Genomic DNA, 12,575 nt, shown 5'->3' with positions numbered 1-12,575 from the left:
AAAAGAAGGGTGGTCATCACAGAAAGCCAACCGAGACAGGAAGAGAAGATAGGAATTAAATGGAGGAAGAGTCCAGGGAACACACAGATATTTTCTTCACCCAAATCATGTGTATTCCCCTGGACATTCCCAGCAGACAGTTTCCCCAACTGTGGTCCCAACTTTCCTGCAGCACCTCCTGGGATCCAGGGCTCCCCCTCTCTGAATGGTGCAGTTTCCTCTGTGTTCATGTCCTGGCTGCATCATGGGTCCTTCTCAGGCTGTTTTGAGCCTCAAATAGCAGTACCCCAAGCACCACCAGGACCAAGCCTGCCACGCCCATCCGGATGGAATTCCCCACCGTGTAGTCTTGGGGGTGGGAGGTGGACAAAGAGATCATAGAGGTCAGAGTGGACCAAAGTCACCCCAGGAGGACATCAGAACCCTGGATGTCCACCCAGGACACCCACCTCCCTTTGAAAGGACATGAACCTCTACCCCCACCCCCATACCTGAGAGTTTCTCCCACTCACCCATCTTGAGGTCTGACCTATTTGGTGGTGGACTGAGGGTGTCAGCTGCTCCTGAGAATCATGACACGAGGGTGTGAGTGAGGACCTGGGGAGACAGGAGCCTTCCCCCTGGGCCCTGTGCTCTCAGATGCCCCACTTCTCAGATGATGACTTTTACACCGCCCCTCCATGAGCCTGTCTCTACTAGGCCAGGTTCCATGGGCTCTTCGTTGGATGACCTCAGCCTCCTGTGATCCCTGAGTTCAGAACCTGTTCTGAGTGACTTGGGTAAAAGCTGTATTTCTCAAGTTGAGGATGATGGAGAACAATGATCTCAATGCAGAAATAATTTGGGGCTGTGTGTTTCGTGTCTTGTTGGAGACACAGAACTCATAAGGCTAAACATCTACAGCTGAGAGATCCCACTAAGCCGACAGCTGAGGACCCAGGGTCCATGGAGGAAGGATTGGTGGCAGGGGCTTCAGAATATCCTGTCAGTGGCAAACTCCTGGGCCCCAGCACTTCTTACTGTCTCAGAGTCTCCAGGGACAGGGCCCCCAGGGAACATCTCAGCAAGACAGGGTCAGGGCCCCTCACCTGAGACCAGGAGTTCCAGGGGGTCACTGGGGAGTGACAGCAGGTAGGGGGAGGTGCTGTGTGAGCTGTAACACCTGTAGGTCCCCTTGTGGGCTGAGGTCACAGGACTCATGGAGAGCTCTGCCTGATTCTGCCGAGCTGGGTGCTTTGATCTCAGACACAGGGGGGGATCGGCTGCCCCCTCCTTGGACAGAAGGAAAGTGTCCCTCGGGCTCTGTGACTGACACAGCAGGGTCACGTTCTCTCCTGAGGCCACCCTGGGGCCTGGCTGCACCGAAAGGGAGGGTGTGTCAGACAGGTGTCCTAGAGAGAGAGAGGGAGGGTGAGGGCTGCCTGCCCACCTTGTTCTCTCTGAGGACCCTCCTCTCTGTTTGTCTCTGTTTCTCTGACTCTCCTCCTCTCCCCTCCAACTCCCTGTCTCTCTGTCTCTCTCCCTTCCTCGGGCCTGCACTTTCATTCTGGCCTCACCACCAGAGACACCTAGCAGGGCCTGTGCAGAATCTGGGTCCCTGATTGAGCCCACTGGCTCCTCACCTGCCACCAGGATGTCCAGGGGGTCACTGGGGGTCGACCACTTAGAGGAGAGTTTGTATCCACCGTAGCATCTGTACCGGCCCCCGTGGGATCTTCTCTCAGTGTCCAGAAGGAAGTTGGCCTGAGAGAGCCCAGCCTGGGGCTGCAGGACAAGGCTCTGGGGGAGGTCCCGTCCCCCCTCCTTGTGCAGAGCGAATCTGTCATAGCCGACATCAGAGCGACACTGGAGGGTCAGGCTCTGTCCAGAGGCCACGATGGGGCCCTGCTGGCTCAGGAGGGAGGGCTTCCCAGACTCACCTGGGGAGACCAGACATGAATTACAGGGGCTGTTCCTCCCATAAGTCTCCTTCTCCCATTCTGGCATCTAGGTCTCAGTGTCTCTATGTTTTTGACTCATGAGCCCCTTTGCTCCACTCACCTCACCCTCTCACATGGGGCTCCCCTCAGAGCAAAGATCCAAATAATGTGATTGATGCCTCAATCCTTGGGTGAGATAATAATGGGACTCACCTGGGACCAGGAGCTCCAGGGCATCACTGGGTGGTGACCACACCTGCAGGCTCTCTCTGTAACAGCCATAGCATCTGAACGTCCACCTGTGGCTGGGGGTCACAGGCCCCACAGAGAACTTGGCCCGTGATGATTCTCTGGGCTGTGGCTGTGTGTCCTGTGTCCAGGAGAGCCTGTGATCTCCTTCCTTAGTCAGAATGAACCTGTGAAATCCCTGCCATGAGCTACACTCAAGGGTCACATTTCCTCCCGAGATCACGACAGGGCTGGGCAGGGCTGAGAGTCTGGGTTCATGGTAGTTTCCTAGGAGAGGAGGAGGCAGTATGTTAAATGGGCTCACACCTCCCCAGGGCTGGGCTGGGAGAGGGAGACACCCTGAGAGCAGACCCCCTTCCTGAGGGCATAGCCTGAAGCTGGGATGCCTGAGTGTCCTCTCACCTGTCACCACCAGCTCCAGGGGGTCACTGTGCCCTGTCCAGCCAGTGGGGCTGAGGTAGTTACAGCGATATGTCCCTGCATCATGGTCTGTCATGCGTGTGATGGAGAACCTGCCCTTGTTCATGGGCTTCCATGGGCTCGGTGTGTTCCAAACCACAGGTTTTCCTTTCTTGTACAGATGAAACATCTGGGCCTCCAGGGTCCCCTGACACCAGAGGGTCACAGGGCTCCCATAAGGGATCACAGAGCCTGGCTCAGCTGAGAGGGTGGGTTTGGGGATGGTCCCTGGAAGGAAACCAGAAGATGCATTACAAAGCCCTTCCCCACCCTCATCCCCCAGCTTAGTCCTCGACCTCTGTGCTCCCTCCTGAGCCCCAGGGGTGAAGTAACAGGTGGGACATGGAGCCTGGGGAGGACTCACCTGCCTGCACACAGGCTCTCTGGTCCAGACTCAGCCCTGCAAGAGAGTGTCTGTGAGACCTTTGCACCTGGACATTGTAGCTCTTTCTCTCTTCTCAGGGCCCTATCTACTCGAGCTGCCTGAGCTTGAGGTTATAGCTAACCATGAACAAAGGTTATAGCCACCCTGGCCCCTCCCGCTCGCTCCCCCTCTCTGTGTCCACAACTGACCGAGGCAGAGAAGAGCAGAGAGGATGGATGCCATGGCGTCTGCTCTGAGGGCTCCTGCTCGGCAGATGGAGGAGGCCTGGGCCTGAAGGACAGAGACGCACAGGATGTGGTGGGTCAGGAGCTGCTTCCGTCCTTCGGGCCCTCAGAGCTGTGAACCCACAGCAAGCAGACCGCCCCGCTCTGGGCCTGGGTGTGGGTGTTTCCATGATGAGAACTCAGGAGGACTATGGGCCTCTGGAGACTCTCAGCCCAGATCTGGGGTCACTTCTGACTCCCAGGACCCTCTGCCTGGTCGGAAGTCCTGCTCAGAGAGGGCAGGACCCAGGTTCCCACCCTGAGCCCATCCTCAACAGGCTGGCTCTACCTGCAGCTCAATTCCTGTTTCCTCAGCCTTCCCCAAAGGGAATTCTCTTTCTGCTTTTGACTCGTTCATAAACAAATATTTACTAATCACCTGCCAGAAGTTTATCCAGGTACCAGAAATACTTCCGTGGTGCAGGAGACCGGTTTCTTGTATTTTGAGAACTCTAATTAGTAGATTTGGGCATTCTAAGGCTAACGTTGTAACTCATTGTTGACAAAGGAGAAAAATTAAAAAATATGAGAACAACTGGGGACAATGTCTAGACTGTGTTTGAAGGATCGCCTGTGTGAGTAGGTAGAGACCTAAGAGGTGGAGTGAGAACATTCTAGAGAGGAGAGAACGTTCTCGAGACCCCTGCACACATACAAACTGTCTGGAAGGTAGGAAGAGAGAGGGAGGCGATGGCTGGTCATGGGTGTGGTGATCACCACACAAGAACATGGCGTGATGTCTTTAACTCAAAGGAAATATATAAGAAGCAAACTGTTCGGTCAGATCATCATACAATTCTATGTGCCATGTGTTACCAATAAACTAGAGAAGTGCAATATTTGCCAATAGAAATAAAATATCAACAGTAATTTAATTCTAATATTGTGTGTTAAATGTTAGATAAACAGCTTATATGGATTTGTTACATAATTCTCGCCTTTCCGTGGTCAGTCACAAACACATGTAGAGAAGAGAAATGAGGAGAGGAGTCTAGTCCAAGCTGGGGGCGAGGAAAGGGATTTGTGAGGTCTACAATGGATCTTAAAAGTAGGTTTGTGAAAGAATTAGAATGGTTGATGGCAGTTCCATTTTTAATTTCTTGAACATTAATAAAATGGGAAAATTGGCCAGGTACATGCAATTCTCCATTCTCACTTTGCTGAGAGGTGTTTTTTTTTTTTTTTTTTTTTAATTTTATCATCACTGGGTGCTGGAGTTTGTCGAATGCTTTTTCTGATTCTATTGATATGATCATGTGATTTTTATCCTTCATGTTGTTTATATGGTGCATCACGTTTATTAATTTACTAACTTGTGAATATTGAACCATCCTTGCATCTCCAGAAACAGTGTTACTTGTTCGTGGTGCATGATCTTTTTAATTTATTGCTGGATTTGATTTGTTAATACTTTGTTGAAGATTTTAGCACCTATGCTCATCAGGGATATTGGCCTGTAATTTTCTTTCTTTGTAGTGTTTTTATCTGGTTTTGGAATCAGGATAACTGAACTCATAAAAAGAGCTTGGACGTGTCACTTCCTCTTAAATATTTGGAATAGTTTCAGGAGGAGAGGTGTTAGTTCTTCTTTGAGTATTTGATAAAACTCACCTGTGAATTCATCTGGACCATGGATTTCTCTCCGCCCCCTCCGGGACTTTTTTTTGATTCAATTTCATTAGCTGTTATTGGCCTATTTAGGTTCTGTGATTCTTCCTGATTGCGTTTTGGAAGGTATATTTCTATGAATTTGTCCAGTTTGTTGGCATATAGGTGTTCAAAGTATTTTCTTACAATCCTTTGTATTTCTGTATTGCCAGTTGTTACTGAGCCTCTTTCATTTCTGATTTTTTAAATCTTTGTTTCTTATCTGGCTAAAGGTTCGACAAGTTGTTTATCTTTTCAAAGAACTGTCTTTTGGTTTCACTGATTTTTTTGTATTGTTTTTGTAGTCTCTATGTCATTTATTTCTGCTTGGGTCTTTATTATTTTCTTCCGTCTACATTCTCTGGGCTTTTCCTATGAATCATTTCAGATGTAGAGTTAGATTTATTTGAGCTTTGAGCTTTTTCTTGTTTCTTGAGATAAGCATGTAATGCTATGAACTTCCTTCTCAGGATTGCTTTTGTTATGTCCCAGACATTTTAGCTTGTTGTATGTCCTTGGGGTGCTGCGATTTCAGGCTTGGAATAGCCCCAGGAGAACACACGATGAAGCCAGGAGGTGAACACGGAGGGATCAATGCACCATCCTGAGAGGAGGAGCCTTGCAGCACATCTGATGATCCCAGGAGGTGGTGAAAGAAAATATGGACCCTGGGTTGGGGGAACTGTCTGCTGAGAATGTCCTGCAGAATAAACATGGTTTGGAGGCTGGAAATGTCTCTGTGCTTCCTGCATAGGACTCTTCCTCCATTAGATGTGTATTTTCTCTCCACACCGAGATTTAATTTCTCTGATGACCCCCTTATTTTTTCTCACCCCAATAACATGAGGGTTTATCCTACAAGACTGGTTTGGGTCCACACAACCTTCCCTGTTTTCATCAGATACCAACTGTGCCATTTCCCCTGAAATGTCATCACTTGGATTCAACTCATTAACGTCTGAAGGGACAGCTTGGTGCTGTGTTGCTCTGAAAATAATAATTTTTAGAATGCTCTGTATTTTGGTGTTTACCATTTTCTGGGCACATACAGAGTAGAACATTATTCTGCCAGGATAAAAACACGTAAGTCTTGCCATTTGTGACAATATGGATGAAGCTCTAGGGCATGCTGTTAACTAAGATAAATTGGACAGAGGGAGACAAATAATGTATGTTCTCGCTTACATGTGGATTCTAAAAAATGTCAAACTCGGAGGAGTTGCAGTTTGTCCCCATGTACAAAAATCAATTCAAAATGGACCAGAAACTTAAATGTAAGACCCGAAACTATAAGTCACATATAAAAACATATAGGTACCAAACTTATGGACCTGGGTGATAGAGAAAATTTTATAGACTTGACCCCAAAGGCAAGGGAGGTAAAGGCAAAAATAAATGAATAGGACAATATCACACTGAAGAGCTTCTGCATAGCAAAAGAAATGGACAACAAAACAAACAGGCAGCCAACCAGATGGGAGATGATATTTGCAAACAATATCTCTGACAAAGATTTAATTTCCAAAATATATAAGGGACTCGTAAAACTCAACACCAAACAAATAAACAATCCCATCAAAAACTGGGCAGAGGACCTGAAAATACACCTCTCCCAAGAAGACATACAAACAGCCAATAGATACATGAAAAGATGTTCCAACCTCCCTGTCAATCAGGGAAATGCAAATTAAAACTACTAGAGTGTCCATTACCAACAAGACAAGCAACAACAAGTGTTGGAGTGGTTGTGGAAAAAAGTGGACCCTCATTCACAGCTGGTGGGAATGTAAACTGGTACAACCACTATGGAAAGCAGTCTGCGATTCCTCAAAAAATTAAAAATAGAGCTACCATATGACCCAACAACCCCACTCCTGGGTATGTAACCCAAAGACTCAAAATCATTTATACACAAAGATATGTGCACCCTTATGTTCATTGCAGCATTGTTCATGGTGGCCAAGACTTGGAAACAGTCAAAGTGCCCTGTGATAGAGGACTGGGTAAAGAAGATGTGCTATATACACTGAGTGGCCAGATTATTATGATCTCTGAACGCATAATAATCTGGCCACTCAATATATATATATATTAGAGGCCCGGTGCATGAATTCGTGCATGGGTGGGGTCTGGTCAGCCTGGCCAGGGGGAGGGGACAGGGACGGTTGGCCAGCCTGCCTGCTGGTCGAACTCCTGGTCGAGGGGACAATTTGCAGATTAGCCTTTTATTATATAGGATATACACTGAGTGGCCAGATTATTATGCATTCAGAGATCATCATAACCTGGCCACTCAGTGTATATGCAATGGAGTACTACACGGGCATAAGAAAGGATGAAATAGCATCATTTACAACAACATGGATGGAGCTTGAGAACATTATGTGAAGTGAAATAAGTGAGACAGAAAAAGCTAAGAACTATATGATTTAACTCATGAGTGGAATATAAAACTGAGACGTATGAACACAAACAGCAGAGTGGTGGTTGCCAGAGGGAGGGGGTGGGGGAGAAAGGGGTCCTAATATGAGGTGACTGGAGAAGAACTGACTTTGGGTGGTGGGCACATGGTCCTATATACAGATTATGTAAATTAGTAATCCATTATGAAACCTATATGTTCATGTTGACTAATGTCACCCCAATAAAATTAAAAAAGAATATTTTATTACATAACAGTGGGGGAGAGCATGAGGTGCTAGAGGTGGGGACCCATACCAGCCATGTGGATGGACCCCCAAGTCACAGGGGTGAGAAAAGAAGGGGGTTCATCACAGAAAGTCAACCATGATAGGGAGAGAAAATACACTTTTTTTTTTAAAAAATATTTTATTGTTTAAAGTATTACAAATAGTAGTACATATATCTCCTTTTTTCTTTTTCCCCATTGACCTTCCCCCAGCCTCCCGAGAAAATACACTTTTAATGGGCGAAGAGTCCTGTACAGGGAACACACAGAGAGACATTTTCTGCACCCAAACCACATCTACTCCCCTGGACACACTCAGCAGATGGTTCCCACAACTGCTGGTCCCGACTTTCCTTCAGCACCTCCTGGGGTCCTCAGATGGGCTCCAAGGCTCCCCCTCTCTGAACCGTGCATTGTTCCCTTTGTGCTCATGTCCCCCTTGCTCCCCTCCATCCGTTTCCTGTCCCCCCATACCTTCACCACCCTATTGTCTGTGTCTATATGCATGTAAGTTCTTAGGTTAATCTCTTACTGCCTCTCCCCACTTCCCTCTGAGATCGGTCAGTCTGTTCCATGCATCCATGCCTCTGGACCTATATCGTTGGCCATTTATGTTGTTCATTAGATTCCACATATAAGAGACATCATGTGATATTTGCCTTTCTCTGACTGGCTGATTTCACTTAGCATAATAATCTCCAGGAATCTCCATGTTGTCTGAAAGACTAAGAGTTCCTTTATTTATTTTTACAGCTGTAAAACATTTCTTTGTGTAAATGTATCACAGCTTTTTTATCCATTCATCTACTGAAGGGCACTTGGGCAGTTAGTCAGTTGTGTCTCTGACTTTGAATTATAATCACAGTGACATAAATAACGCTGCTATGAACATAGGGGTGCATATATTCTTTCTGATTGGTGTTTCTGGTTTCTTCCTAGAAACAAAGGGAAAAAAAATAAACAAATGGGACAACAGCAAACTAAGAGGCTTCTGCGCAGCAAAGGAAACCGGCATCAAAAATGAAAAGGGATCCCACTCTATGGGAGAAGTTATTTGCCAATGATACGTCTGATAAGGGGTTAATTTCCAAAATATATAAAGTTCTTCTATAACTCAACAAAAAGGAAGAGAAATAACCCAAATAAAACATGGGCAGAGGGCCTGAATAGACAGTTATCCAAAGAGGACATACACATGGCCAAGCGACATATGAAGAAATGCTCAACGTCACAAATCACCAGACATGCAAATTATAACAACAATGAGGTACAACCTCACACCTGCCAGAACGGCTACCATCAATACATCAACGAACAACAAGTGCTGGCGAGGATGTGGAGAAAAGGGAACCCTAATGCACTGCTGGTGGGAATGCAGGCTGGGGCAGCCACTTTGGAAATCAGTATGGATTTTTCTCAAAAAAATTAAAATGGAGCTGCCTTTATGACCCAGCGATCCTCCAGAAGCTCTTGGTAGCATCAGATCCATTTCCAAGGCTCTGCCTCGCTGGGTGGTGGGTTTGTTGTCTTTTGTGTTTCCCTCTCGGCTGCCAATCCTGAAACAGCAACACCCCAACGACCACCAGGACCAAGCCAGCCACGCCCATCCGGATGAGATTCCCCATGGTGTAGTCTTGGGGGGTTGAGGCTGGAGGTTGTGGACAGAGAGGTCACAGAGGTCAGGGCAATATCGAACCAGCCCAGCACCCCTGGATGTGTATCCAGGTCACCTGACTTCCACTGACTGGATGTGACCCTCTGCACTCAGCCCCATCACTGACAATTTCCCACACTCACCTGCCTTGGAGTCTGAATTGTTCTGTGATGAACAATTTCCCAGGGGATCAGCTGCTCCTGAGAACCAAACACACACAGTGTGTGGTGAGGAGGTGTGGGAATGCCTGTCATCTCTTCTCTGATCTCCAAGGAGTCCCCAAACTAATAATGCCCATCTCAACCCCTTGAGATGAGCATCTTCGGTGTCTTGTCTTGTAAGTAACTAGGATGCAAAGATGAACATCTGGGGCTTCATTGTGTCTTGAGATCAGGATTGTGAAGGAGTGAAGGGTTAGGTCTACCTTTTAGTTCATCCACCTCAGCTGGCTCCTTGTGTCTCTGACTTTGAATTATAATCACAGTGACACCGTCACTGCTACGGAGGGGACAGGCCCAATAACGTCACATCCTGGGGGTTCACTGTGAGGCCCTCTCCCAGGAGCTCAGACCCAGAGCTGAAGGAAATGTAAGCTCTGAGCCTCGATTCTCTCTTTTTACACCTGGAGCCACTGAGGCCCAGACAAGGGAAGGGCGTGTCCAAGCCAGCGCCTCCTCAGGTGCCTGAACCCCCACATGACTCAGCCTCTCTTCCCCATGGAGACACCACCACCTCCCCACAGAGATCCTCACTTACCTGTCTGGGGGCCCAATGCCGTGGTGGGGAAGGAGGGATCTTCAGAGCCTCCTGGGGATCAGGATGAAGTGTGAGGGTTTGGTGCTGCCTTCTCCCCACTTGAGCCTCAACATCTCCCTTTGCCATGACCACCCCTCCTGTCCTCACCCTCACTTAGCCCTCTGCAGGCCTGATGCTATGGCTGGGAAGGAGTAAATCCTCGAGCCCCTGGCCCCCCATAGTCCCATGAAATCTCTCCCCGAGTCCAGCTCTCCTAGGACTCAGCCCGTTTGTCCTTGAGATCTGAGGGGGCATTTGATCCCCTGAGAGACTCAGAACTGCCCATGGGTTGTTCCATGATGAGGACACAGGAGGACGCCAGGCCCCCCGGAGACACTCCGCCCAGATCTGGGGTCTCTTCTGATTCCTGGGATTCTCTGCCTGGTCTGTACTCAGAGTAGGGCCTCTGAGCTCCCTCAAAGAAAAAAATCCCAGTAACTCATGAGCTGTGGACAGGGGCCCTGTGGATGGGGGGTAGGGTCCTTAGATGGTGAGGACAGAAGGAGGGGGGGATCTGGGACTCTGTGCCCCTCAAAACTCAGGCTTCTCTCCTACATCTGTGCTGTGGCCCAGTCAGGGCCCAACTGCTGCCCACCTGGCACCTTCTAGACCCAGGTAAAGGGCAGGGATGTACAAGGTAGCAGGGTGTCTGTGGGGAAGATGTCTTCTGGGTGACCATCCCTAGAGCCCCTCCCTCTCTATCAGCCCATAGTTCTTCTGGGGACAGGACCCTGAGCTGACAGCTCAGCAGATAGGGTCAGGGGTTCTCACCTGGGACCAGGAGCTTCAGGGGCTCACTGGGGTGTGACAGCAGGTAGGGGTAAGTGCTGCATGAGCTGTAGCACCTGTAGGTGCCCCCGTGGGCTGAGGTCACAGGGCTCATGGAGAACTCTGCCTGGAACTTCCCAGCTCGGTGCTTTGATCTCAGATGCAGGGAGGGATTGGCTGCCCCCTCCTTGGACAGAAGGAACGTGTCCCTCAGGCTCTGTGACTGACACAGCAGGGTCACCGTTCCTTCAGATGCCACCCTGGGGCCTATGTGTACCACCACTGATAGAGATGGTCTGTCAGGCAGGTGTCCTAGAGAGAGGGAGGGAGGGAGAATGAGGGCTTCCTGCCCACCTTGTTTTGACCTGAGAGACTCCAGGCCTCTCTCTGAGGACCCACCTCTCTTTTGTCTCTGTTTCTCTGAGTCTCCCCCTCACACCTCCTACCCCCTGCCTCTCTCTGTCTCCCTCCCTCCCTGGGGCCCTGCACTTTCATTCTGGCCTCACCTCCCTGAAACCTCCCAGTAGGGCATGTGCAGAGTCTGGATCCCTGTCTGAACCCACTGGCTCCTCACCTGCCACCAGGATGTCCAGGGGGTCACTGGGGGCCGACCACTCAGAGGACAGGTTGTATCCACCGTAGCATCTGTACCGGCCCCCGTGGGAGCTGCTCACAGTGCCCAGGGGGAAGTGGGCCTGAGAGAGCCCAGCCTGGGGCTGCAGGACAAGGCTCTGGGGGAGGTCCTGTTCCCACTCCTTGTGCAGAGCGAATCTGTCATAGCCGACATCAGAGCGACACTGAAGGGTCAGGCTCTGTCCATAGGCCACGATGGGGCCCTGCTGGCTCAGGAGGGAGGGCTTCCCAGACTCACCTGGGGAGACCAGACGTGAATTACAGGGGCTGCTCCTCCTATAATCCCTTCTCCTGGCCTGGCCCCCAGGTCTCACTGTCTCTCTCTGTGTCTCTGATCCATGGACCCCTGTGCCCCCCTCACCCCGCCCTCTCCCATTGGGTTCCCCTCACAACAAAGATGCCAATAATGTGTCTGGTGCCTCAATCCATGATGAGACAATAATGGGACTCACCTGAGACCAGGAGCTCCAGGGGGTCACTGGGGTGTGACCACACATGGGGCCTGTCCCTGTAGCAGCCATAGCATCTGAACGTCCACCTGTGGCTGTGGGTCACGGGGCCCACAGGGAACAGGGCCTGGGACTGACCACTGGGCTGTGTCTGTGAGTCCAGGGCCCAGGAGAGCCTGTGATCTCCTTCCTTAGTCAGAATGTACCTGTGAAATCCCTGCCCTGAGCCACACTGGAGGGTCACGTTCCCTCCTGAGGTCACGACAAGGCTGGGCAGGGCTGAGAGGTTGGGTTTGCTGTAGGCTCCTAGGAGAGGAGGAGGCAGCGTGTTAAATGGGCTCACACTTCCCTCATGTCCCCCAGGGCTGGGCTGTGAGAGGGAGACACCCTGATAGCAGACCCCCTTCCTGAGGGCAGGGCCTGAGGCTGGGACCCCTGAGTGTCCTCTCACCTGTCACCACCAGATGCAGAGGGTCACTGAACTTTGACCAGCCTGTGAATCTTATATAGTAACAGTAGTATCTCCCTGCATCATGCTCTGTCATGCGTGTGATGGATAACTTGACCTTGTCTCTGGGATTCCAGTTAGTCTGTGTTTTCCAAAGCACACGTTTTTGTTGTCTATACATACAGAACTCCTGGGCATCCAGGGTCCCCTGACACCA

General features: G+C 49.7%; 2 protein-coding genes across 2 annotated transcripts in view; both read right to left on the bottom strand.

Annotated features, from left to right (window-relative positions):
• Positions 1 to 226: 226 nt before the first annotated feature.
• Positions 227 to 12,575, bottom strand: part of LOC307116159 (leukocyte immunoglobulin-like receptor subfamily A member 6) — a gene marked incomplete at both ends in the record, with an annotated part of 125,991 nt that continues 113,642 nt past the window's right edge. Inside the window, 4 exons of the mRNA XM_079799832.1 lie at positions 227 to 375; positions 1,089 to 1,391; positions 11,403 to 11,699; positions 11,914 to 12,216. Of these exons, the coding sequence (XP_079655958.1) occupies positions 227 to 375; positions 1,089 to 1,391; positions 11,403 to 11,699; positions 11,914 to 12,216 (1,052 nt within the window). The remainder of the gene's footprint in view (positions 376 to 1,088; positions 1,392 to 11,402; positions 11,700 to 11,913; positions 12,217 to 12,575) is intronic.
• On the bottom strand, positions 1,569 to 10,943 carry LOC307092439 (leukocyte immunoglobulin-like receptor subfamily A member 6; the record flags this gene model as incomplete). Its single annotated transcript, XM_079759736.1, has 6 exons — positions 1,569 to 1,622; positions 1,774 to 1,919; positions 2,133 to 2,408; positions 2,571 to 2,855; positions 10,022 to 10,072; positions 10,832 to 10,943. The coding sequence occupies 6 exons, from the start codon at positions 10,941 to 10,943 to the stop codon at positions 1,569 to 1,571; spliced, it is 924 nt and encodes a 307-aa protein (XP_079615862.1).

This window comes from Cnephaeus nilssonii (assembly GCF_951640355.1).
Source record: "Cnephaeus nilssonii genome assembly, chromosome: 20".
Lineage (NCBI taxonomy): Eukaryota > Metazoa > Chordata > Mammalia > Chiroptera > Vespertilionidae > Cnephaeus > Cnephaeus nilssonii.
This window is presented reverse-complemented; position numbering and strand designations above follow the sequence as displayed.